Source organism: Meles meles, chromosome 12, assembly GCF_922984935.1.
Source record: "Meles meles chromosome 12, mMelMel3.1 paternal haplotype, whole genome shotgun sequence".
Classification (NCBI taxonomy): Eukaryota; Metazoa; Chordata; class Mammalia; order Carnivora; family Mustelidae; genus Meles; species Meles meles.
The window spans coordinates 13,715,566-13,740,455 of record NC_060077.1 but is presented as its reverse complement, the minus strand read 5'-3'; the positions used below and the strand labels follow the sequence as shown (position 1 = coordinate 13,740,455).

Below are 24,890 nucleotides of genomic sequence, written 5' to 3'. Positions count from 1 at the left end.
CAGCATGGTCCTCTAGCAGGAGGCCGCGGGCCGCAGCTGTCTGTACGAGGCCGTGCGGCTGTGGGTGAGGAGGCAGCCGTGTTTGTACCTGAAGCTTATTTTGGGCACTAAGCCGCAGAGCTCATGGTGGGAGCAGTGACATCTTGCCCAGGGCCCCACTCTGCTTGCACTCGAGGCCCCAACAACACCCGTCACCCTGATTTTTTTTCAAAGGGCCCTAGAAGACTCAGGAATGCCTCACTTTCTGGGGTTCCTGAGGCAGAAAAGAAAAAAAATTATCTATCTATCTATCTATCTATCTATCTCCAGGCTTAAGTTTTAAAGCGAGCAAGCAATACAGAGAGATGGGAACCAAGTCAGCAGCACCCCATGGCCTGAAGCCAGTGGGGAGCAGAGGGCTGGGGAGCAGGGCAGGAAGGAGATGTAAGAGCTCCCTCTCCCAAGGAGGCTGACCTCCCAGCATGTCCATCCCAGGTGAGCTGCTCTTAACACATACTCTGACGCCCCAAACCCCAGCAGCCCTGATATCCTGACAGCAGCACTCGGAAACCCACCACCCCGCCAGGGCCTGAGCTGGGTGTTCCTGCTGCCACAGGGAGGCTCAGGGGTCCGCTCTCTCCAGGGCTGGGCTCTGCCTACAACCTGCACCCTGGGAGGACCTAGGGTTTAGAGACAGACCCGAGTTCCCCTCATGTCATTCCTCTGCTGCTTGTTTCCTCTGGGAGCCCTACAAGTCATCACGGTTGACAACAGCCACCCTGTGGAGTTACGGTGAGGACTTAAAAGGAATGACAGGGGAAGTACTCAAGGAACAAAATAACCTCAGGGGGGACTAACTGTACCTAGGACATAGGACCACACTCCCTATAAACTCAGCAGTTCTTTTTTTTTTTTTTCACACTTTAAAAACTTTATTTATATAAAAAACTCATTTGTTTTTAAAAGCATTAACAAGAGAGAAAGAAAAACAGGAAAGGTATATGGAGCAGAAGACATGCCCCTTAGTAGTGTTTGGTGGGAGGTGGGATTTTTGGTTCTCTGGAATTGAATGTTTAGTGTTTTTATAAACAAAAAAAGAAAAAAAAAAGTTAAAGGTCCCCAAAAGCCCATGGCTGTTCTATTACCCACACCCCACCGAGAAAAAGAGCACCAGGAAAAGAGCAGAAGAGGAGAAGAGAAACCAAGAGTGGAGCCACGTCCAGATGGGGGCAATTTCCCCTGTGCAGTATGTTCTTGGGGTCAAAGAGGGGTTGTGCCTCCAGCAGTTCTTTTATATTTTGTTTTACTTTTTAAAAATTTATTTACTTAAGGAATTTCTACACCCTGTGTGTGGGGTTCCAACTCACGACCCCAAGATCCGGAGTCACACAGTCTACTGACCGGTCCAGCCAGGTGCCGCTATTAGATTAAGTTAAACACAGAATCCCTGTATAACCCAGCTCCGCCCCCGTTAGGGAGAGACCCAAAAGAACGGGAAATAGGTCCTTACACTAATATCTGTACACCAGTGTTCACGGCAGTACTATTCCTAACAGCCAAAAGATGGAAAGAGCCCAAATGTAAATTAACAAATGCGTCAAACGACAAAACGTGGTACGGGCACAGTCCACACGGTGCAGTATTAGAGTCACAGATGGGAAGGAGGGAGCGGCACCTGCTATCACGCGGAGGAACCCCGAAAACATGATCCCGAGCGAAAGGAGCCAGACACAAAAGGCCACATACTATACACCCACTTTTATGAAACACCCAGAACAGGCAAAGCCATACAGATAGAAAGCAGACAGGCAGATGCCGGGGTTTGGGGGAAGGGGGAAGTGACAGTTTATGGGCACAGAGTTTCCTTTGGGGGCGATGGAAGTGTTTTGGAACCAGACAGAGGTGAATTTCATCTCGTAACGTTAATGTTACGTTCTAGCTCATAACGGATGTCTGCTTTAGTGAACTTTGAATTGTTTTTGTCCTCTTTTGGCCTCTCTTCTCTGCCCTACAGTGAGCTCTGCAGGCTGGACACAGAGGCTCAGAAATCATGGCCAACCACCCAGAAAGTCATGCTGACCCCCCGCCCGGCCAAGAGCTCAGTGGGAACTAGCCTTAAAGCTCCCGGAGCACGAAAGGGCTGGGTGTAGGGGCCTGATCCTCCTAGCGCTAGTGCTGGAACTCACCCAGGGGAAATTATTTTCCTAGGGCCTAAATTTAGTCCAGCGAGTTAGGACATTATGTCATTCCCTGAACTCACTCAGCAGTAAACAAGTTCAAAGCAAGGTCAACAGCTGGTGACTAAACCACCCTGTCCTGCAGGCGGCATGGTCCCACCTGGGAGGCCTTCAAGCCTTTCCCGTGGGGCCTCCCTCAATGGCGGCAGGCACCCCCTCCCTCGAGCAATGCTGCGCAACTGTGCAGGCCCAGTGACCTGGGGTCGCCAGAAGAAGACCCTGGTGTGGTTCCCGCCTGGACCGGTAAAGCTTCTGGTGGTGGAGGGGGGCAGAGAGGAGAGCGGGGTGGGGGTGGGGGGGTCATAGTTACCAAAATAGTTCTGGAACCAGCAACCCAAGAAGCAATTTCTGCAGTTGCACTTTAACTGGCTGTTAGGGCAAAGGAGATGCAGCCCCAAGACACAGGAGTCATGAGGGAGCCAGCAGGCAGGACAGGGAAGGAGCCGGGATGTGTGCACACCTGGCCGGGCAGGTGTGGTGACCTCCCCTAGCTCATGGGCCGGCTCAGGCTTGGGTGAACGCTTCTGCTTCCTTCCTGCCCCGCTCCTTTCAGGGACTGATCCAGGAGGCAACTTTCATTTGCCTCATTTTATAAATAAGGAAACAGGAAAGCTCGCGGGAGGTGACGCCACCAGCCCAAGGCACAGCTAGCGAGCGCCAGCCCAGATGTGACAGCTTGTCCTGTCTCTGGTCCCAGCCCCTGGTTCCACCTCCCACTGCTGCCGGCCCGCAGAGCCCCAAGAGCAGGACGGCACTGGGCCCGCTGTGGGGACAGGAGAGGACGCTCACCCAGAGGGCCCTCGTCCAACCTTCTCCTACAGCGGCTCCCCACCGACAATGATTCTGCCCCTTGGGGAACGTTTGGTAGCGTCTGAAAATATTTCTGGTGTCACACCCAGGGTGGGGGTGGGGCTCGCTCCCAGCAGCTGGGGGGGGGGGACCCAGAGAGGCCTCTCTACGTCCTGCCACACACAGTATGGCCCCACAGGCGAGACCCGCCCAGCCCCGAAGGCCAGCCGCACCAACACGGAGAAGCTCCGCCGCCGGCCACGTCTCTGGAGGAAAACGGTGGGGTCCGCCCAAACTGCAAACGCCTGCACCTCTAAGCACACAGTCCCTCCACCCGCAGCGCCAGCGCACCTGAGCTCAGATAAAAAGAGGCGTGGACGAGACTCAGTGCAGGGTCACGCGTGGGGAGAAAAGATGGAAAAAGCCTAAATGATCGTCAGGGTGGGGGCTGTTTAATTAAATGACGACCCGTTCCTGCCCCTGAAGAGTACGAAGCTGGTAAAGAGAGTGAAACAAACCTTATGTCCCAACACGGAGCAATCTCCATGGTGACTGTTAAGGGAAGCATTCTAAAAAAAGGAGGTTATACTCTCATCTAGATCCTTCTAGGTGCGCAGACTACCTCTAGGACCGCCGCACTAGACGGACCAGCGGTTCTCTGGGGGCGGGGAGGGGGGACACTCGAGGCTCTGGCTAGGGGGCCGTCCAGTCTGTGTCCTAACACCTGGGTTGTTCCCCATGTGTGGGGTACCCTGCACCCCCGCCTGCCCCTCCCCCAGGCCTACCTGGCACCTGAGCCGCCTTCCGCGTCTGGCTTAGAAAGGGGGTGCGGCACCGAGCACCTGAGACCCTCACACCTGGCTGGCTCACCCCTTTCCCCACATGTCCCCAGGCACTGCCCCCCTCCACCCCCATCCCTTGTGCCTGCACTGTTCATTCCCCTCCTATCCCTGCTCAGCCTTGAAGCCCAAGTCAGCCAGCACCTCCCCCTTCTCCTACTGTCTCTCACGGCACTGCCCACAAACGCAAAAGCCCCCTTTAGGGCCAGGCAGTGCCATGAAGGCGTCACCAGGGCTGCTCAAGCCTCAGACCCAGGTAAGGGGAAAAAAGAAAAAAACCTGAAGGAATAGTCTGTTCCTCAGAGAAATACAGATTCCCCCAACCTCTCAGGCTTTTGCTTGTCCACTTTTGATAGAGAAATATGTTTAAAAAACAAAGTAATTTTTCCTTTCAATGATTAATAAGGGGGCGCCGAAGGGCTTGGTCGGTTAAGAGACTGCCTTCTGCTCGGGTCCTGGGATCGAGACAGCCTAGACAACCTCCAACCGGCTCAGGGGGGAGCCTGCCGCTCCCTCTGCTTGTGCTTTCTCTCACTAATAAAGAAAATCTTTTAAAAAATAAATGAGTAATAAGGAAAGCAACAGTGATCGCGGAGTGACACAGGGCCAGGACTCTTGGGCCTCAGTGTCAGAAGGACAACAGGGAGCGGCAGGGAGCGCAGCAGTCGGCAGATGTCCGGCCGCTCACCCTCCCTGGAAGGGCAGCCACATCTCTGCTTCAGCTGGTTGCCGCTCCCTGGAAAAGCAGAGCCGGTATTGCCCGATCTTCTGGTTTTCTCAAGACAAGGTGAAAATCAATCTTATTTTAAGTGCAATTGTTGAATTTTAAAGTTTTGACATCCAATTCAAATTAAAAATAAAAACTGCACCAGGCCCGTGGCCACAGCCACACGCCCTGTGCTGGATCTGGTCTGGGACCTCTGGGGTTCCAGCTGATGCCACAGCACAGAGAGGCCTTCTTCCCATGAAGACCCGACCCAGTCCCTCCCCAAGCACAGGGAAGCCTGGACTCCAGGCCAGCCGTCGTCCCCGCCAGGTAAGCGGCCCAGCAGCCCGACCTCATGCTCAGCTTGGCTGTGTGCAGGCATCCCCCGCCCCACTGGCCTCTTTCTCCTCGTCCCTTCACAGATGCTGGCAAGGCCATCCCCCCAGATGCTGGGGTCACCCTCTAGTCCCCGCTCAGGCCAGGTGCCACCTGCCAACACATCCTCTGCCTCGGAACCTTCAAAATACACCTCGATACCAGCAAGAACTAGGGGCCCGTCTTCTCAGGTGTAAAGACGGTACTTGTGATGATGTAAGAAGACATTCTTATTTTTAAGAGATGTGTGCTGATGTGTTCAGGGACGAAATGTTGTAAGATCTATAGTCATCTTCAAACGCCCCCCCCCACAAATATTTACAGACAAAGCAAAACAAACAAATGCCAAATTCAGTCGACATACATGGGAGAGTACCCTATTCATTTTTCTGTACGTTTCAAAATTTTCTTTTTCAAGAATCCAGAGATCTCAAAATAGGCAAAAATAAACCAACACAATACAGATCCGGTGCATGTATGTCTTCCACAACCAGACTGCTCCTTACCACCTCGTCTGCTCCCACCCCGGACACACCAGCCTTAGCCCTACTACGTGTTCTCAATCACAGCATCCAAAGCAGTCCTCCAGGCCATGGCAGTCAATCCCAATGGTTCCTGCCTCCCTTGACACAGAAGTAAGGGTCTGTTTAGTGACGTAAGAGCCCCCTATGCTCAAGGTCTGGCCTCTTCTGACCTCATCTCACTTTGTGAACCCCTCATCCGCCCTTCCCTAGCCACTGAGAGCACTCCTGCCTCAGGACCTTTGCACTGCTCATCCCCTCCCCCCACAGTGCTTTTCTCCCCCTTTCCATAGCGTTTGCTCCCTTACCTAATTTTAGCCTAATCTGTTTTAATGTCACCTTCTCAGTGAGGCCTTCCCTGGCTGCCCTATTTAAAATGGAAATACACCCCATAATTCACCAAGACTCTCCATTCCTCTTTCTTATTATAGTTTACCATGGAACTTATCTTCCCAACACTGGACTGTAGAATTTTTAAGGATTTTTAAATTGCTCCATAAGAAGATGAGCTAGTCTAAGCATTATCCTTCTTCTACTGTGACCTTCAGGTCAGCATGTGGCAGGGCCTCCCAGACACCTGTCAACCAACTACACGGAGGCCCAGCCCCTGTGGGCACATACCTTCAGTCCCAGGAAGCTCCTTCCCGTCGGCCTGGGCCTCGTCTGCCTTGGCGTCAGTGCCTTCGCCGGGCACGGCTGAGTTGGGCTCTGGAGCAGGGCTTGAGTTACTGCTGTTCTCCTGTTTGATCGGGGAGGCATCTGCTATGGAGCTCTGGTTGCTGTTATCATCTGCACGGGGGGTGGGATGGGGTGGGGAAAGAACCAGAGGCTGAAATCCCATAGCTACTGAGGAAGGGGGGTTGGGGGCCCAGCCTCCCCAAGCCTCTCTGCCAGCAGCCCCACAAGACACTCTCCCAGGGAAGGAGACAAATCCCCACCCTCCAGACCAGGCCCCTCCAGGGGCCATTCCACAGGTCCTGCAAGGAGAAAGCTTCTGGGAGTCTGCCTGAGTGCCCCCCCGCTGGCTCAGCCCTGGGTGGGGGGCAGCAGCGACACACAGTGGCTTCCCACATTTCAAGTCTTCAGGGGACATCTGAGGCCTCATTCTGGGTGAAGAAGCCAGATTTGTCCATGAGGCAGCATTGCCAAGAACATCCCACTGCTCTGATCGAGCGTCTAGACCACCTTCCACTTGATACAAAATAAAAGGGGGAGAGAACATGTGAACGGAAAGTAGGATACTATTCCACAGGACAGTTGGCTCAGGCTCTCAAGTCAGAACCATTAAAGAAGAGAGGGGGAGGGCAGAAGGGAGAGAGAAGCAGGGAATATTATTATAAAGAAATTTAAAAGAATTAACAGCTAAATTAAGGACATGTGAAAATTATTTCTGTTCTATTTTGAATGTGCCAGCTTATAAAGGGCATTTTGGAACGACCAGGGAATCTGAATATAGTCTGGGATTTAGAAGATACAAGGGAATAACAGTTACTTTTATTGGGAGTGAAAAGAGCACGGTGGATGTATAGAAATGTCATTTATTAGTGACGCGTGCTGAAGGGTTTAGCTGCGGACTTAAAACACAACGCGGGGAAACTTACTTTAAAACAGTTCCGCGCAGGCTGCCTACAACTGTCAGAATTCCCTGAACACTCGCGAGCTGTACTGTTTTTATACATAAATTGCATTTCAATTAAAAAACTTAACCCATTTGGGGCGCCTGGGTGGCTCAGTGGATTAAGCCACTGCCTTCGGCTCGGGTCATGATCTCAGGGTCCTGGGATCGAGTCCCACATCGGGCTCTCTGCTCAGTGGAGAGCCTGCTTCCCTTCCTCTCTCTCTGCCTGCCTCTCTTGTGATATCTCTCTGTCAAATAAATAAATAAAATCTTAAAAAAAAAAACAAAAAAAAAACTTAACCCATTAAAAAAAAAGATGAGGCAAACATGGCATGTGAATGAAAACCCAGGGCGTATGAAGTTCATCCCACTAGTCTTCCCACTGCTCTCAATTACGAGATTTTTCACAATACAGAGAAAAAAAGAGAAGTAATTGGAGCCATGCCTTCGTGGTTGAGCTGGTGGCAGGGCTGGGGTCCAGGGGGCACATACTGCCCAGTGCTGGACCCCGTCTTCGGCAAAGAGTCATGTGAGGTTGCAGATACCCAAGTGGAGATTTCAGAAGTATCAGAACCCTGCTTTTCCAGGCCATGCTGCACACCTGGGACCAAGGCCACTTTCATGAAACAGAGAATGAGGAGGAGACACGGAGCAGCAGGCCCACACGTCCTGGGCCCTACTGCCTGCTGGCACCTGGGCAAAAACAGCCATGATCACCTGCTTCATCCTCCCGACAGCCTGCCAGTGGGTGCAGTCACCTCCCTTGTTTCCGGGGGGGAACACTGAAGCTCTGAGCAGCAGAACCCCTTGCTCAAGTGGCTCTGCCCAAATCCAGACTCAATCTGCCAAGGAGGCGTCAGGCAGTCGCATGGTCCTGGCCAGGGAAACTGCACCTTATTCTAAGTGTACTAGTTACATGGAAGATCCTCTTATGAATTCTGGGACTTAAAAAAAAAAAAGTGGGGCGCCTGGGTGGCTCAGTGGGTTAAGCCTCTGCCTTCGGCTCAGGTCATGATCTCAGGGTCCTGGGATCCAGCCTCGTGTTGGGCTCTCTGCTCTCCTCTGCTTCCCTCTCTCTCTGCCTGTCTCTGCCTACTTGCGATCTCTCTGTCAAATAAAGAAATAAAATTAAAAAAAAAAAAAGTGCACTCTCCTGATTTGCCTTTTAAGAAAATCTAAACTTCCTTCCTACACCAAGTTATGTGTGCATGTGTGTAAAAGGCAGAGGCCTGACCCAAAGGTCCCAGCACCGAGTTATGTTAATTAATGACAACAAGTACTGATGTTTAATGAGTTAGTTGCTGGAGCCTAACCTGGTCACCTGGTAACCACATGACCCTGGCATTTGAGTCAACATCGGCAGAATCTCAAGACTCGAGAAAGGCGGCTACAGACACCCACTGCCCACTGGGAGCCTTCCCGATAATCCTGTCCAGGCCCGCATCTTTCCTTGCCTCTCCTGGCCATCTGTGCCCTGCTGCTGGATGAGGGTCTTGGCTGCACACATGTGCTAAAATGGAAGGATACTGAGAAGAGGAGCGAGGGTCCTGGGCCGGCGGCCACTCACTTGGATTCGGCCTCCAAAGGACCTCAGGGCCAGCGCTGGCATCCGCGAGCTTCCTAACCTGGGGCGGCGACCTCCCCGAGCCCTCATTTCCTCATCTGCACAATGGGGCTTGTTTTTAGGATGAAATGAGGTAAGGCACGAAATGCGCTTAGCAAGATGCTTGGCGCATTGTGACAGCTCCTAAATGTCAGCTACTAACATGCCAAGGGCTTCGAGGGGGTTTTCTTACAGAATAAATACTCACAGGGACCTTATGAAGTGCCCACTGGGCAGAGTGAAACCAGAGCTGACAGTTAAATGTTAAGGAACCAGCCCGGGATCACACAGCTGGAGTGGGGGGTGGCCTAGGGAGCCAGATGTGAACCCAGGCGGGATCTCGTCCCCTGCTCTAAAAGGCCGTCCCCTGTGAGCCAGGCAGGGATCTTCTTGATCCCTAGAGAGTGGGGATCTAAGCAATGCCCATGGTGGGGGCGGGGGGCAGATTAGATCCCAGCTCCAACACCTGGTTCAATTGTGTTCCATGTTTCAAATGTGACTGTATGGTCATCGAGGGGCTTTCTTGACACATGAGCCATCAGCAAGACCCCTCTGTGCTTTCTGAAGCCAGCCCAGCAATAGGCAAGACTGTGACTGTGTTTTCCAGATGGGTCTGTCTGGGCTAGTAGGAAAGTTCCCTCCCCAGAGCAAGACAGCCCTGGAACCAGAGGGGCAGAAACACAAACCGAGACTCCTTTCTGATGTACTTATTTATCTAATACCACCGTGCTATAAAGAAGGCCTGGGTGGTCAAAAGGAAAAGGACGTTGAAACTGGGATCAAGAAATGGGAAGGGGCCGCCTGCGTGGCTCAGTTGGTTAGGTATCTGCATTCAGCTCGGGTCATGGTCCTGGGATCGAGCCCTGTGTCAGGCTCGCAGCTCAGCCTGGAGCGATCACAGCCGTCTGTAGGAACAGCTGCAGCTGCCTGGAGGGGAACACACTCCCCGAGCTTCTAGGTCTGATTTCTCAAAGCATGGCAGAAATGCAGATTTCCTGGTTTATAAATAAGGGAAACTCAATGTTAGAGAAATTTCATGTTTGACTCTCTCAGGTCAGAAGTCGGGGAGCAGTCTTCCTCGTGGGGCGGGGGGGGGGGGGGGCGGATAACCGGGGGATGGCCAGGCACAATTCCATCTTGACCTGGGCTGGTTACATGGGTGTATGGAGTTTGTATACCTATCACGAAGCCAATGCCCTTACAATGTGTGCCTGTCCTCTCCGTTAACAAGGTAAAATGGGAACTCAGTGCAAGCCATGTCAAAACCACAGACTGGCTAAGGCAGGCCTCCAGCTTGGATTCCATCAGCGGGACACTGGTTAGGACTTTTGAAATAAAACAGCAAAGGAAGGTAGGATGTCATTGTGGAAGTCAGGTCCCTGGGTTCCACAGTGATTAACGGGATGTGGAAATCCAGTCTGGAGTTTCCCAGCAGCCAAAGTGAAACAGGAAATAGAAAACAGCATCATTTTTATGGCAGGTCAGGCCTAGGAGGAAAAAACATCACAGACCCACAAAATGTTCCTGAGCACACACAGGGCTGACAGGTCACCCCCGTGAGGGTTGTGTCACTGGGCTCGGAGGGTTGTGTCACTGGGCTCGTTAAGGTCTGGTTTTATATCTCTGGCTTGGTTTATGTTTCTTGGCTTGCTGTGCTGGGAACAGCTTCTCCTCCGCTGAGCCTTGCCCTGGGCACCGAGGCCTCCCGGTGATGCCCAGCCCTCCTACCCTCGCCTGGAATGTGAACAAACCTGCTAGCGAGAACAAAAACCGCGTGCTGTGCCACAGCGCAGGGCCTGGCGGGAGAGCTCACCGTGCATGTCCATCATTCCCGGGGAGGAGCTGTTCTCCGGCGTGGTTACCTCAGAGCCACACTTCTCATCTTTGCCCTTTTTCTTGTTCTTGTTCTTCTGGAGGAGAAAACGGAGCAGAAACCGAGTCACCACCTCCTGTGTGCATGTGCGAGCGAGCCCCCGGGGGGTGACAGGAATATTTTATTCAGCTGGTTCACCTTGGAGCCTGCAAGTCTCCCGAGGGCTCTCCTTGGCCTGCATTTGAACGTGTCCCATGAGGGGCCTCACCTGCAGAAGGGAGGATTCTGGGGCTGGGCATAAACCTGCCATGCGGGTGGGGGAGCAGCGCCAGCAGGCATGCAAACAGGTCCAGTGATGCCAGGTGAGGGCCAGAGAAGACACAGATCACACACTCCCACTACCTACAGGCCCCGTGGTTGCCTTTCTCAAAGACCAGTCAGCTGACTCGCAGCACCACACTGGAAAGCCAGTCGAGGAGGGAAACCTCAAGGAGGAGGAACGGCGAAGAGGATGCTTTTGTGTATGGTTCAATTTGTGTTTTTGCTTTATTTTTACAAATGGAACAGAATCGTGTTGGAAATGACTTATGTCCGCTGGTAAGACTCGTTAAATTACAGCACATCCTTGCCACGTAACGTAATGCAGTAATTACTGAGAGTAAGACAGCAGTTCGTGTACCAATGTGGAATGATCTACAGAAACATCAGCATATTAGAACATCTCAGTTATCTTGAGGATGTACAGAAGGAAGGTGCGGAACACGGGACCGGAAGGCCACTATTCACGGAAAGGAAAGGACACTTGAGTGTCTGTCCACACGTGTGTTTGCGGGCGCTCTCTGAAAGGGTGAACAAATGCTGGTCATCTCCGGGGAAAGGAGCTGGGAGGCGTGGGGGCGCACACAGGACGGGAAGCAGAGTGACAAGAAGATGCATATACACAGGTACATATATATTTGTATCGGAAAAAAGGAGCATTTGAAGAGTACATACACCTCTGGAGTTGGAGAGTCAATGGGTAGATTCCAGCCGTGAGGCGCTGGTGGGGGAGTGACTGCTAGCAGGGGTGAGGTTTTCTTTTTGGGGTAATAAAAATGTTCTGGAAATACAGCAGTGATGGCTAGAGGACAGTGAATATACTGACACTGACATGTATACCTTAAAAGAGTGAATTTTGTGGCATGTGTGTTGTCTTCATTGGAAAACAAATGTTTTTAAAGTAACGGTGAATTTTGTAAATTGCTTTCCCTATTTAACGGAAAAAAGCTGGGGCGCCTGGGTGGCTCAGTGGTTAAGCATCTGCCTTCAGCTCAGGTCATGGCTGTCAGGGTTCTGGGATGGAGCCCCGCATCCCAGGCCCCCTGCTCAGTGGGAGAGCCTGCTTCTCCCTCTCCCTCTGCCCCTCCCACCTGCGTGTGCTCTCTCACTCTCTTTCTCTCCCTTTCTCAAATAAATAAATAACATCTTTTAATAAAAAAAAAAGGAAAGAAAAGAACTTGCAAGAGTTATGAAGGGGAAAAAAATGGGGCAACCATGTTGTAATTGGGTGTTTAGAAAAATGAGAAGCTACCCCCAACCCCGCAATTCGGATTCCTGGCCACAGCCACCAGATTCCAACTCAGATGTCTGGGGTGGGGCCCAGGGACCTGCATTTCTCCTCGGTTCCCAGGGGATTGGATGCTCAGCCAGGGGTGGGGCCCATAGCCCTAGAGGGAAAGGGGGTGGGGGAAACACCATATTGTACATCATGGAGGCTCAGAGACAATGGCAAATTAGCATTTTTCCAAGCACCGGGCTCCGCAGCCCTGGGTTAAGTTCTCCACATTTGATGTGCTGCCTTCATACCGCTGCAGAAACCCCAGGAACTGGCTGATGCTGCTCCACGGTGCAGAAGAGGGAACTAGGGCCCAGCAAGTTGGGGTCACCTGTCTGACGTCACAGGTTAATGGGGGGGGCGCCTGTCTTCTACCTCTTTGCCCAGCCTGCAGCTGCCCTGACCTTCCCAGCAGCCCATATACTACACTTTCTCCTTGATCGCAATCCATTTTGGCACTTTCCTGATGTCTGCTTCATGCTATTCTATAATTATCTTTCCAACGAGATTATAAATTCCTTGAGAGCAGGGACCATGTCGTCTCAAATGCAACCGTCATGTATACAACACCTAATGATATGCAAGGCGCAGACGGGGCCAGAGCCGGGAGTTGACTTCGAGGAGCCGGCTACACTCTGCTCTCCCCTCCAGGGCGGCCAGCTCCAGCCACAGTGACAGGCTAGGTCTCGGGGCCTCGAGGAATGCAGCCCTGGTGGCTGCAGGAGCCCAGGTGGGAACCAGAAAGGGGGACAAACACAGACATCCTCCGCCCAGCACCAACCTGCCCAAGAGTTGAGCTTGGGTCAAGAATGGAGCCTCGGCCCCGCCTGGAGACCTGAGACAGGTCATGGAAGGTGGCGGTGGGGAAACTTGGCCTTGCCCTTATGGCTCCCTGGAAAACCCCCGATCATGACCACGACCCCCCAGGAGGAGATGGAATTGTCCATCCAAGCAGCTCAGCGTGAGCCATCTTCCTGGGGGAGAGGATGGCTCACACGAACAGGGAAGGCACTCCGGGCAGGACAGTCCCTGCCAAGGTCCGCAGGCGGGACCACTCTGGATGCTGACTGGAAATAAGAGGAGCTGACCTGGGGTCTTTGGGGGCCCAGGAGCCCCGAAGTTGAAACACTACCCAGGATGTGGGGCAGCAGTAGCCGCGTCCCCGCCCGACAGCAGGCCCGGCTGCTGAAGCTCCCTCTAGTGGTCGTGGCCCCCTTTCCCCCCACCCCCAGGGTCCCAGCGGGGGGCTGTGCTCCTGACCACCAAACCCTCTCGCTCTGGGGCCTCCAGCAGCTGCAGCCACTGGAAGGCTCTCCACCAGCAAAGAGAGCACATGCTCTGGAGTCAAACGGACCCGACACTTGCTATGTGATTCCAGGGAAGTGGCTGTATCTCTCTGAGCCTGTGCCCTCACTTGTACAAAGGGGATAAAGAGTCAACCCGACAGATGGTCAGGGGCTCAGGAGCAGGGGCGCGACAGGGATGGGGGAGGGTCTGCTCGTCTGTGCGTCTGCTACACCCAAACCACTGTGTCCAGGGCCCTAGGGAGGGGACGGCTGGGCACTAAGGCATGGCCCCACTGGCAAGCTCTAGGGCTCTCCGCCCAGAAGAGACGACTTGCAGGGGACATGTCCCAGCTCCCTGAGGGCCAAACTCTGGGACTGGACGATGAGTGGGGAGGAGGACCCAGGTCAGCTGGGTCCTTCTGCTTCCCAGGTGGCGTTGGCCCCAGAGCAGCGGTGGACAGCACCTTCCACCTGTGCTACAGGGAGCGCGGAGGGCTGGCCCCACCCCAGGCGTTTGGCCCACATACTCACATCATCCACCTTTGGCTCTGTCACAGGGACCCACTTGTAGATTCGCAGGGATGTGTCCCCCACGGTCACCCACTTCTTCTCCCTGTAGATGAGGAAGAGCTCATTACCAGGGTGTTTCTGGGGCAGAATCACGTGTACCCCTCACAGGGCACATGGGCCATACTGCCTCGGAATAGTTCTGACACAGGGGCTGCTCAGCTTGGGGTTGAGGGAAGGCGCTCCAGATCACTCCAGATCTAGTAGTGGGGCTGCTGGGGAGTCACTCACCAACCCACACCTCAGTCTCCCATCTCTTAGACCACAAAGGGCCATCAGTCTCTGGGCCGCTGTGAGGATGACTGGAGACAGCATGTGGGGAAAGCTTCCCCATTCCTTGAAGGATGTGCCTGGCGAGACTGGGGGAACAGTGGGGCTGCCATCAAAGAGGATTCCTCTGAACGAGGGAACTGGGCTTCAACAGAGCCGTCCATCCAGTGGAGTCAGTGGACTGGGCCACCCCAGCCCCTGGGGCAGCAGGGAGGGCTTTAGGTCAGCAGGGCATTTCCTTCTCGGGGTCAGGGGTGGGAGGGGCCTTCACCAAGGGCACCCAGGGGCTCACCCTGTCCTCCCTGCAAGGCCCCAGAGGTCAGAGGAAGGAAGGCAGGAGAAAACAGCATGAGTAACCACCCCGTGTTCTCCGGGACAAATACCATTTGGAGCAGCCGGCAAGGGGGGGGGGGGCAAGGGCAAACCTGGATGTCCAGTGGCCTTGGCCCCAAGGGTGGTCCCCAGGCCTCAACAGGGATGCACAGCCCAGACTATGGGTAGCAGCCACCCAGAAGGATGCTCTGAGACCCCATATCCCAACTCTAAGACAGGCATGTGTTTCTGGGTCTTCCCTCCTAATACCCACATCTGCACACTGGCCCTGACCCTACCCCTACCCCAGCCCAAGCTCCTGGGGGACCGCATCCAGGGATCCCCACTACTAGAATAAAGTTTATGGATAAGGAGAAAAATCACAAGCCAGGAGAAGGAAATGGGGTGACTGGTTTTCCTCCTCACCACTGTGCTCCAAGCCACCATCATTCCCTAGATTCCTGCCACAGCCTCCATACATTAGTCCTGGACCCCTGCAGTCGACAAGTCAGGTCATGTCCCTTCCTGCCCCTGACACTGAGAATGAGAGCCCGAGGCTGTGCACCTGACAATATCGAGGCCCAGAGGAATCACCGGAAGGAAGGCTGGGCCTCCAAACCAAGCAGTTTGGGCTCTAGGGTCCCAGTTCCAGGCACCAGGCTCTGCCATCTCAGAAATGGGAGATCATAAAGGGTCTCTTGCGGCTGCTTGATTCAAGGGACCCACAGCGGGATGTCGGGGCCAGATGCACACCTAGGACAGGTGATAGAGATGCCAGAAGCCCCCAACAAGTTTAGTGACAAGGATTCCTCCAGACCGAGATTTACATGTCACAAGAGCACCTCTGTGAGCTGCCAGGCACCTAACCACCTTCCCTCCAGGGGTGGGTAGCTTTCACAGGCTGGTAGGACACGTTACAGCCACCTGGCACCCCTTTCCAACAGGGGATTCGGGGCACCCAAGCAAACTCGAAACCAGCTAACCCAACCTACAGAAACCTCCATGCCCCAAACTGTGCCTGTTCAGGTTCTACACATTCCTGACTAGAGGAAGCCACAGTCTGGCTTTTACTTATTTTAGGACTATTTCTAGTGTGTTCCATGTGCTAAGCTCCCATATACACTTGCTCTAGTCTTTCCATAACCTAGTGTGGCAGGAACGGTCACCCTCCCCCAGATAAGGAAACTCAGGCAAAGAAGGTGAAGCCATCCTCCCCAGGGCCCATATTCAAAGCCCCCACACCACACTGCTTAAGGAGCAGCTTCTCCCACTCCCACCCCTGCCCCCTTTTAGCCCAGAAAGAATTAAGTGAAGGCACTATCTAAATCACCGCCTACCCATCTCCCACGTCTTGGAGGCAGGATGGACAACCCATACCCGTGTCCTTCCCCACCTCCATTCTGAACAATCAGAAGGCACCTGGAAGGCACATTAGGTGTCCCAAGGAACAACCCTGGTGACAAAGCAATAACCATAATAGCCATTGTGTGCTGAAGGCCAACATCTGCTAAGTGCCTTATTTACAATAAAGCCCTCTTGCCCAAAGACTGCCCAATAAGCCTACTGTCACACCACTTTATGGGTGGGAAACAAGAGGTCCAGAGAGGTTATGTAACTAGTTCATGGTCACACAGCTAGTCCAAGGCAGAATGAGGACTGGACATGGGCTCTGACCTAGAGCCCACTCTCTGCTACTCTGTCCCCCGTGAAAAGCTAAGAAATCATTCCACAGAGCACATCGGTTACAGAAGCTGGACAAAGAAACACCAATTGCTAGCATCCCATGTAAATGGCCAAAGGCACTCACTACTCACAATCCCTCAACCGGCTTCCACAGGCTAGGGCCCTAGTAGGTCAGCAAATCCAAGGTTTGGTTGTGTTAAAAACAAAAACAAAAACAAAAGTAATTGACTTGCAAAACACAGGACAAGTCTCAAGGCAGAAAGTGTGCCAGATCTGGGCTCTGCCGCCAGCAGGTGCGCCAAGATGAAGCCTCAAGCTGCAGGCACTTCCCAGAGTGGCTGACGGCCTGCAACCCATGGGCCGACTACAGCCGGGTTCTCACACCTCCCTTTGTCCCAGTTGGTGACCCCTTGGCCTGAGTCTCCCCCCCTTCACCCCAAGGATTAGAAACCTTTCTTCATTTGCATTTCTACTGGACACTGAGGGGCTCTAGGACATAGGGAAAGGCACTTGAGAACCCCACCTCTGCCCAGCAGCCACGCAGGGAGACAAGGCCCTGGGACACGGGCACTAAGTCAGAGCAAGCACCAGGGAGGACAAGAAGGGATTCATAGACATGACCAGTGGACTCTGGGTGTCTCCTCGAGCTGGCGGCTCCCTGGCAAACAACACACACGAGGGCTCAGGGAAATGGCAGAGTTCCTGCTAGTTCCCCAAACCCATCATCCCAGAAACATGCTGCCCTGGCCCTCAATGACAGGATTCAGCCGAACTTACTTCTTTACAGCTTTGGAGGGCAAACAAGGGGCCCACAGGTATGTTTTGTCTGGTCTGCATATTAGTTTCTTTTAACATTTGAATCAATTGCCAAACTTTAAGAAGAAAAAAGGAGACCCCACATAAAAACCCAGATTCTTAACGACTCTCACAAAGGCAGTGCCGTGGCCATGAGGGGCCCACATGTGTGAGGAGTCAGGGCTCTCTCGGAACCCCCAGCACTCACCCTGTCACTGGAGGCACCCAGCCCAGATTCACCACAGCCAGCAGGCCACACCCCCCCACTGAGCCCCAAAGTGGCCTGAGGGCACACCGTTAGGGCTCCTGCCTGCCGCCCCCCCCGGGTAACCAGCCAGGCTCAGGTACCGCTCTCTTCCCCTCCAGACCTGGGCTCCTGGACAAAGGGCAAATGGGGGTCCTAGCTGTAGCAATAAAGCCCCAACACCCCCCACCCCCAGCATAGGCTCCCATATAAACCGTAAACACCCATCACAGATTTTTCCAGGCCGTGGTCAATTTCTAATGTTTTCCTGGTTCCAGGTTCAAGAGCTAGCCAAGGAGACCATCTTAGGGTCACTGTCCAAGGGGGCCCCCCTGACTCCCTCAGAGACACTATGAATCCCTCACTCTGTTATTCACTTCCCAGGGCTAGTCCTTGACATCTGAGGAGGCCTTGTCTATGGCTGGGGTCATCTTAATTAGGCCCAGGCTCACTTGACCTGCCCTACGTCTGGCGAGAGCATACCCCAAACGTAAAGGGGTGAGGCCCTAAACATGGTCCAACTTCCTCCTACCTCAGGAATGGGTGGGAAGTCTCCAGGGAGCAGGCCTCTCTCCTTCAGTAAGTCACTGAGCGACCCTTCAGACCAATGGCCCAGGGGTCCCAGGCCTAAGCCTACTTTGTGGCTCAAGCCTTTGTCTCCCACCCAATGACCCTCCTCCTCCCCTGCTCTTCTCCACCCACACTGGGCCCCTAACCCTGGTCCAGTTTCCAAAAACGGGCCCACCATTTTGTTCCTCTTCCAGCCATCTTGTGGCTGCCTCACAGCCTACCAGCCTGCCTTGTTGGGACAGCAGACAAGGGAGGAGAAATGGCTGGCAGCTAGGGATGGGGTGGTCACGGCTGACTGCCGGCTTTTTCTGGGGACGAAGGAAGGGAAGGGTTGCCAGAGGGGAGATTTTTAGGGGTCCCCAGAGCTGAGAAGAAATACCACCCTAGACCCACAGGATAAATGGTATGCCAGACACCTCCGTCCTCTGGATAAAATACAAGATGCTGAATTAAATTTGAATTTCAGATCTGTTACAGTTTAGTGTAAGTATGTCCCAAATATTGCATGGGACATACTTATACTAAAATTTATACATATATATCACTTTTTCTTTAAAAAGTTATTTCACTGTTTATCTAAAATTCAAATTTAACTGGGTGTCCTGTAATTTTATTAGCTAAATCTGGCAACCTGATGTCCCAGCCACTAGTGAAATGCATGGTTGGTGGCCACAGTTAATAAACAACCCAAAGCCTCAAGGACTGACTGGAAGGCCTATTCTAAAAGTACAGTGAAAGTGAGATCTGGCTTCTGGGAGCTGGGGAAACCCTGAAAATAAGGCAAAGTCTTTTTTCCTTAAAAGGGGCAGGGAAATGGGGTGCCTGGGTGGCTCAGAGGGTTAAGCCTCTGCCTTCGGCTCGGGTCATGATCTCGGGGTCCTGGGATGGAGCCCTGTGTCAGGCTCTCTGCTCAGCAGGGAGCCTGCTTCCCTGTCTCTCTGCCTACTTGTGATCTCTGTGAAATACATAAATAAAATCTTTTTTTAAAAGGGGGAGCAGGGAAAACAACCCAGCAAAACACATACTTTATGGCACCCACCTTACAAAAAGGACACCCTTAGTGACTGCTCCTGCTTGCAGGAACAGGTGCTTTGGGGGATGTGATCTTGTTCTAGGAGGGAGAAAGCAGCCCCAGACCCATGGCTGCCATGGTGAACGAAGTTCAGCAGTTTGCCCAAGGTCACAGCGAGGAATTGGAACTGGAAGCCCAGCCCTGAGATCCTGAAGCCTGAGGTCTTTATCATGACCTGTTTCCTAAAACACAGGGAGGGAGGAAAACCCTTCCCCCAAACCTGGCCAGGCCAGAGGGGGCCTCCAGGCTGCCTGTTCTGCCACCGCCAGGGTAGAGAGCTCCATCTGGCCTCCCTGCAAAGCAGCTGGCAGACTGGCCTCACAGAGGCAGCTGTCAGGGTGCCACAGCCTCCGTCCTGCTGGGAACCTGGAGCAGAAGGCCCCACCACGCCTCTCAGAACAGAGAAAGGCAGCCTGCCACTGGCCGGTTTCTCGCCTCCAGGCCTTGACAGAAGGGTCTTGCGCCCAGACACTGGTTCTTTTTTTGCCCCCACACTAAGGCAGGGGACAACCCCAGCCTTCCCTCTGGGAATCCCACCCCAGAAAGGATTGCCGGCTTGTTTTCCTGTGTGTGTTTTGGCCCAGCAGCTGTTTCTGCCATTTTTAAATGGCTCCAGTTGGACAGCCCCCCGGAGCTCCCACAGCCCCGAAAACTCGGATCGCAACTTTGGAAGGCCTCTCCTTCTCACGGTTCTGAAAATTCTTTGTCCCACTGGAGCCAAACCCAGCCCTTGGCCGGGCATCCGGCCATCCGCAGACAGCCCTTTCCATAGGAGGCCGGGGAGCACGTGGACTTTATTGATTTTCCTCTTGCCTTTTTTGTTGGGTTTGACTCAGAAAGGACAGCTAACTTGTGACACGGCTAGGCTGCAGGCTTACCCCCAGCGGCTTTTAGAGACCAAGGCATTACTCAAGAAGTAGCTCCCCTAAACACAAACATATCCCACCAGGGGCCTGCCCCGTTTTTTTAGTCTTTAAATAAAAGGGTCAGGACGAGCCCGCTGGGGCTGACACTCCAGATCGTCGCGGGCGCTCCTCTCCCTCCCTGACCCTGGTGAAGCCGTGGGAAAATAATAATAATAATAATAAAGTTGAAATCAAGGTGCCCGGAGTCTTCAACAAGTCTGCCCCAACCTGGCGATGTGCTCGCGCCTGGGGCCTGGCCCGCGGGCCGATTCGGAGCCAGACCGCGACGAGGCGGCGATCGCGTTCAGTCCTATTAATTACAACAAGGCCACGCCGGACAGACTCCAGCGTGAGCTCGAAGAACACGCACGGCCGGCCCCGAATCTCCTCTCCCCCGCGCAGAGAACAAAAACAACGGTTCTCTCGGCAAAACAAACACGAGCTGCTGCTTTGGGAAAGGCAGACTCGGCCGCGGACCGGCTTCTGGCCAAAAAGATTCGCCCGCCGACCCCCGCGCGCGGGCGCCGGCTGGGCAGGACGGACTGGGCGGGGGTGCCGGGCGCCCCGGGCCCGCGGCCGCCCCGGCGCTTCCTCCTCACGCTCGCCCCCATCTTTCTTCCTCGCCGAGAGCCCTCGCTCCAGGCAGCCCAAAGCGCTAAATTTAAACGGCTCGCGCTCTGCAAACTCCGCAGACTCGAGGGCGCCGGGCCTGGGAGGCGGGGAGCGAGCGAGCGAGCCAGCCAGCCAGCCAGCCAGCCGGGGAGGGAGGCGGGAGGGAGGCCCGGCGCGGGCAGGGGCGCGGGGGCCGGCGCAGCGCCGCCCGGGGCGCGCGGGGAGGAGACGGAGACGGCGGCGGCCCGCTCGGTGCCTGCACAATGGAGCTCGCGCTCTCCCCCTCCGCCGCCGGCATCGCGGCCCCGGCGCGCGGGAAGCCGCTTTCATGTGACTTGCACAAAACGAAATGGCTTCTGGGGCCGGCCCCGAGCCCCCCTCCCGGGAGCCGAGCGCCGCGGCGGGGCCGGCCCGCCGCTCCGCCGCCCGGCCCCGGGGCGCCCCGCCGCCTCCAGGCTGCCGCCGCCGCCGCCACCGCGCCAGGTGGGCGACAGGCGCGAGCGCACCTGGGCAGCGGCCGCGGCCCCCGCCTCGCGCAGGTGACCCGGCTCGCGCGCCGCCCGCCGCTCCAACTCCCGGGCCCGCGGCCGGCCCGCCGCGCGGCGCCCGCCGGCTTTTTGTATGTGCTCCGGGGGTCTGGGGCGGCCGCGGCGCCGGGCGGGCGGGCGAGCGAGCGAGCAGGCGCCTCCGCTTACCATTTGCGCACTTTCTCGATAGCCGCCATGACCCTCTTGATATCATCTTTGGCGCGGCTCCTGGTCTCGGCTCGAACCGACCTGCCCGACATGGTTCTGGCGGGGAGAGAGAGGCTGGGGGAGCGCGCCCGCCGGGTCCTGCTCGCGCTCCGCGGCGGCCACACTCGCGCCCGCCCGCCCGCTCACTCACTCACACACTCACACACACACACTCTCGCACACACTCACACACACTCACACACATACACACAAAGCCGGAGCCGCCGCGCGCCCGGGGCCCAGTGCGCAAGCGCCGGGCGCCAGCTGCACCGAGCAGGGGGAGCAGCGCCGCCGCGGCCGCCAGCAGTGCGGCCTCCCGGCGCCGCCGGCCAGCGCCGCGGGCCTCCCCCGCCCGCCCAGCGAGACGCCCGCGACCCCCCGCTCCCCGGGGGGTGGGGGGGCGGCCGGCGACCCCCGGCTCCCGGCGCGCGGGTGGGGGTGGGGGGCGGTGGAGCGCCGGGACACTCACTCGGAGGCCGCAGGTGGCGCGGGGTCCCCCGGGGAGGGGGCGCCGGCGGGGCGGCCGGCCGGCCGTGCAGGGGGCGCATTCCTCGGGAGCCAGCTCGGCGGCTGGTCTGCTGCCCCGGGTGTGTGGCAGCGGGTGCAATAATGCAAGTTTCCTGTGGGGCTCCCGACTTCTCGGAGTTGAAGGCGGCGATTCGGGATGCGAGGTGCTCTTGGAAAGAGTTAGGAAGCACGGATCTCTGCTGGCCCTCTGCCCTGTGCAAACACGCGAGCTAGGACGTCGCTTGCCTTTCCCTCGTCCTTTTGGAAAACTAGAATCGGAGGAAAGGGGCCAGGGGCGAGGCGACCAGGAGACATTCGACCTTGCCTATTAAATAGCTTTCTGGGAAGGAACAGCTCAAGGATTATCAGCATTTCAACTGGGGCGCTTCCTTTCCCTCTGGGGTTGCTGTCAGAAAAGCCCGATTTAAATTGAAGCTACTCCTGCCCGGAAGTCCCAGGCTCAGACCAGGTGCTGCTACCCCACCGATGGCCCTAGCAGGTGAAACGGGCTGGGTGGTCTACAAGGAGAACTTTTGAGGTGGTTTCTTCCCCCATGGTGCCTCAGGACAGCTCTGTGGAAGACTCTGCAATTATCAGGATAACCCCGGTGGCCACATCTTTGTGTTCAGCTGCCACTACACTGACTTGCCCAGAGCTGCTTCTTGCCCAGATGGTGGCTAGGGGCAAGTGAGAGTGACCCTGTTAGCAAACCTAGTGTCTTGGAGATAAACTAGTCCAACACCAGTCTTTTTCTGGGGGGGAATTGAATCGCAGGGAAGCTCAAGGTCATAGCTTTAAGCTAGACCCGACTCCCACTCATTCTGGAACAAAGCAGTTTCCCCTGAAATTCTGGTTTGGGGGAGAAAAGCTACTGGAGAAATGGGATGCCTGATACAAAAAAATAAGATAGTACCTCAGCGAGTCATTCTGAATGTCATATAGGAAAATATGTCACAGAAAGTTATAAAACAGAGGTCTCTACTGTTGGTCCTCTGATGGCTTAGGACCACAAAGAACTTCTGAATTTATGGGGCGCCTGGGTGGCTCAGTCGGTTGAGCATCTGCCTTCAACTGGGTCATGATACCGGGGTCCTGGGGTCCAGTCCAGCATTGGGCCCCCTGCTCCACGGGGAGCTTGCTTCTCCCTCTGCCTTTGCCTCTCTTTCTCTGTTTCTCATGAATGAGTAAATAAATTTTTTTAAAAATCTGGATACACATACACACACACACATATGTTTGTGTATATATCTATATCTATATATATATGAAAAAAATAGGAAGATATTTGGGACACCAGATTGGTTCCCTTTGAGGAGCATGCTACTCTTGATCTCCAGGTAGTGAGTTCGAGTCTCTATATTGGGTAGATTACTTAAATAATACAACCGTAAAAAAAAATAAAATAGGAAGGTATAAAAAATTCAAATATCAACTGACAAATGGATAAATGTGTATGTCCACACAATAGAATGTTATTCAGGTATTAAGAAGGAATGAAGTACTGATACATGCCACAACATGGGTGAACTTTGAAAACACGCTAAGTAAAACACAAAACAAGCCAGTCACAGGACAAATATTGTATGATGCCACCTACGTGAGCTATCTAGACTGGGCACATTCATAGAGACAAAGCAGATTGGTGGTTGCCAGGGCCTGGGGGTGGGGGCGGGGAATAGAGTGTGACTTCCAATGGGTATGGGGTTTCTTTTTGGGGTAGTGAGAAAGTTCTGGAACTATATAATGGTGATTGCCATACACCACTGGGAATGTACATAATGCCACTGAATTGTATACCTTAAAATGGTTATGGTGGTCAGTTTTATGTGTATTTTACTGTAAGAAGAAGAAATCCCAACGTCCAGCTTCTCCAGAAAGAGCAGAAAATCTGCAGACTGGTCCCCCTGTGCCACATGGTAACAATCAGCTGGAGGTGAGGAACCCATTGCCCGTCAGACGAAGCTTTCCAGGTCACCAGTGTATCACCAGGCCACTTAACTCATCTGCAGTACCAGAGGCCCCTGAAGGTGTTTGTGTTTATGATCTCTGATTAAACTATAAAGCTTTCTACAAATGTTCGTTCTAAATCTAGTGGGTCACTTTTTATAGTTCCCTGTCCCTGCAGATATTTTTAACCTTTCTCTCAACAAAGCACGGCTATCTTACAGTCTGTGTCTGATAATTCTAATATTTGAAGTATTGGAGGGTCAGTTTCTCCTAGTTTTTGCTCATGGTGTCCTATTTCCTTGTGATCTGCCTGGTTCTCTTTGGCCAGTGGACACTGTATTTTTAAATTGATTTATAGGGATAATTTGAGGCCTAGGATGAAGTTACCTTCCTCCAGAGATGACTTACACTTGCTTCTGCCAGGCTTCTGAGGACCCTGCTCTTCCAGGACTATCTATATCCAAGTTCGGGGCTTATGGGTGCCTGGACCACCAAAGTGTTGCAAATACAGGCTGCCTTACTGAGTTAGTCTGGTTTCCTTATTGTAGCCTCCGGAGGCACGGGAGGGGGGGTAATCAGTGATGTGAGCAGCTGGATGACAGGCCTGCACTTCCCAACAGTGACCCCATGTTGATGGTTTGAAATCAACTGTAGCAGGAGTATTTACACTATGGAAATTGGCAAAGGCTATACATCAGGATCCTCTTCCCAACCCCACCCAGAGCTGACTGGCAAAACTCTACCAGCACACCAATAGGGTCTCCCAAATTACTGTGGGATAAGTCTCATCTCCCACCTGGACTTTTATTTCTGGCCTCTTGCCTCAAAAACCATTCACGCTAGAGTTCAAATATTCTAGACTTGACAGATATCTGTCAGGTTAAGATAGCTTCTTTGCTGGATTATCTTTCCGGGTTCTCTTTTTCCTTTGATTTCAGCTGTTCCTTCTTATTTTATCAGCATGTGGTGGCTTTTAGAATGTTTTCAGATACTTTTCTACCATTTTAAGTTGCTTTTAGCTTGAGAGTTCATCTGGATCCCTGGTTACCAGAAACTGGGAAGTTGGGCTCTCTCTGAATGTTAGTTATTGTTCCAAATGTTAAAAGAGAGATCATAGGGTTACAGAAGTGAGTTATTTAGTTATGGCTTGTGTCCTAACCTCTCTGTGCCTCATCTGCAAAATGGGAAAATGGAAAGAACACCTGCCTCATGGAACTATCATGAGAATGAAACACAGTATTTGTCAAGGACTAAGAACAGTGCTAGAGACATCGTAAGTGCTAGAGACCAGGAAGTATTTGTTGCATAAAGG

General features: G+C 53.9%; 1 protein-coding gene across 2 annotated transcripts in view; it reads right to left on the bottom strand.

Moving 5' to 3' along the window:
* BCL7A (BAF chromatin remodeling complex subunit BCL7A) overlaps positions 1 to 21,298 on the bottom strand; it is a 28,912-nt gene extending 7,614 nt beyond the window's left edge. For both annotated transcript variants that reach the window (XM_046025480.1, XM_046025481.1), the window contains exons 1-4: positions 21,086 to 21,298; positions 13,892 to 13,973; positions 10,481 to 10,577; positions 6,068 to 6,235 (exon numbers count right to left, since the gene is read on the bottom strand). In XM_046025480.1, coding sequence (XP_045881436.1) covers positions 6,068 to 6,235; positions 10,481 to 10,577; positions 13,892 to 13,973; positions 21,086 to 21,177 — 439 coding nt within the window. In that variant the 5' untranslated portion in view covers positions 21,178 to 21,298. The remainder of the gene's footprint in view (positions 1 to 6,067; positions 6,236 to 10,480; positions 10,578 to 13,891; positions 13,974 to 21,085) is intronic.
* Positions 21,299 to 24,890: the final 3,592 nt, after the last annotated feature.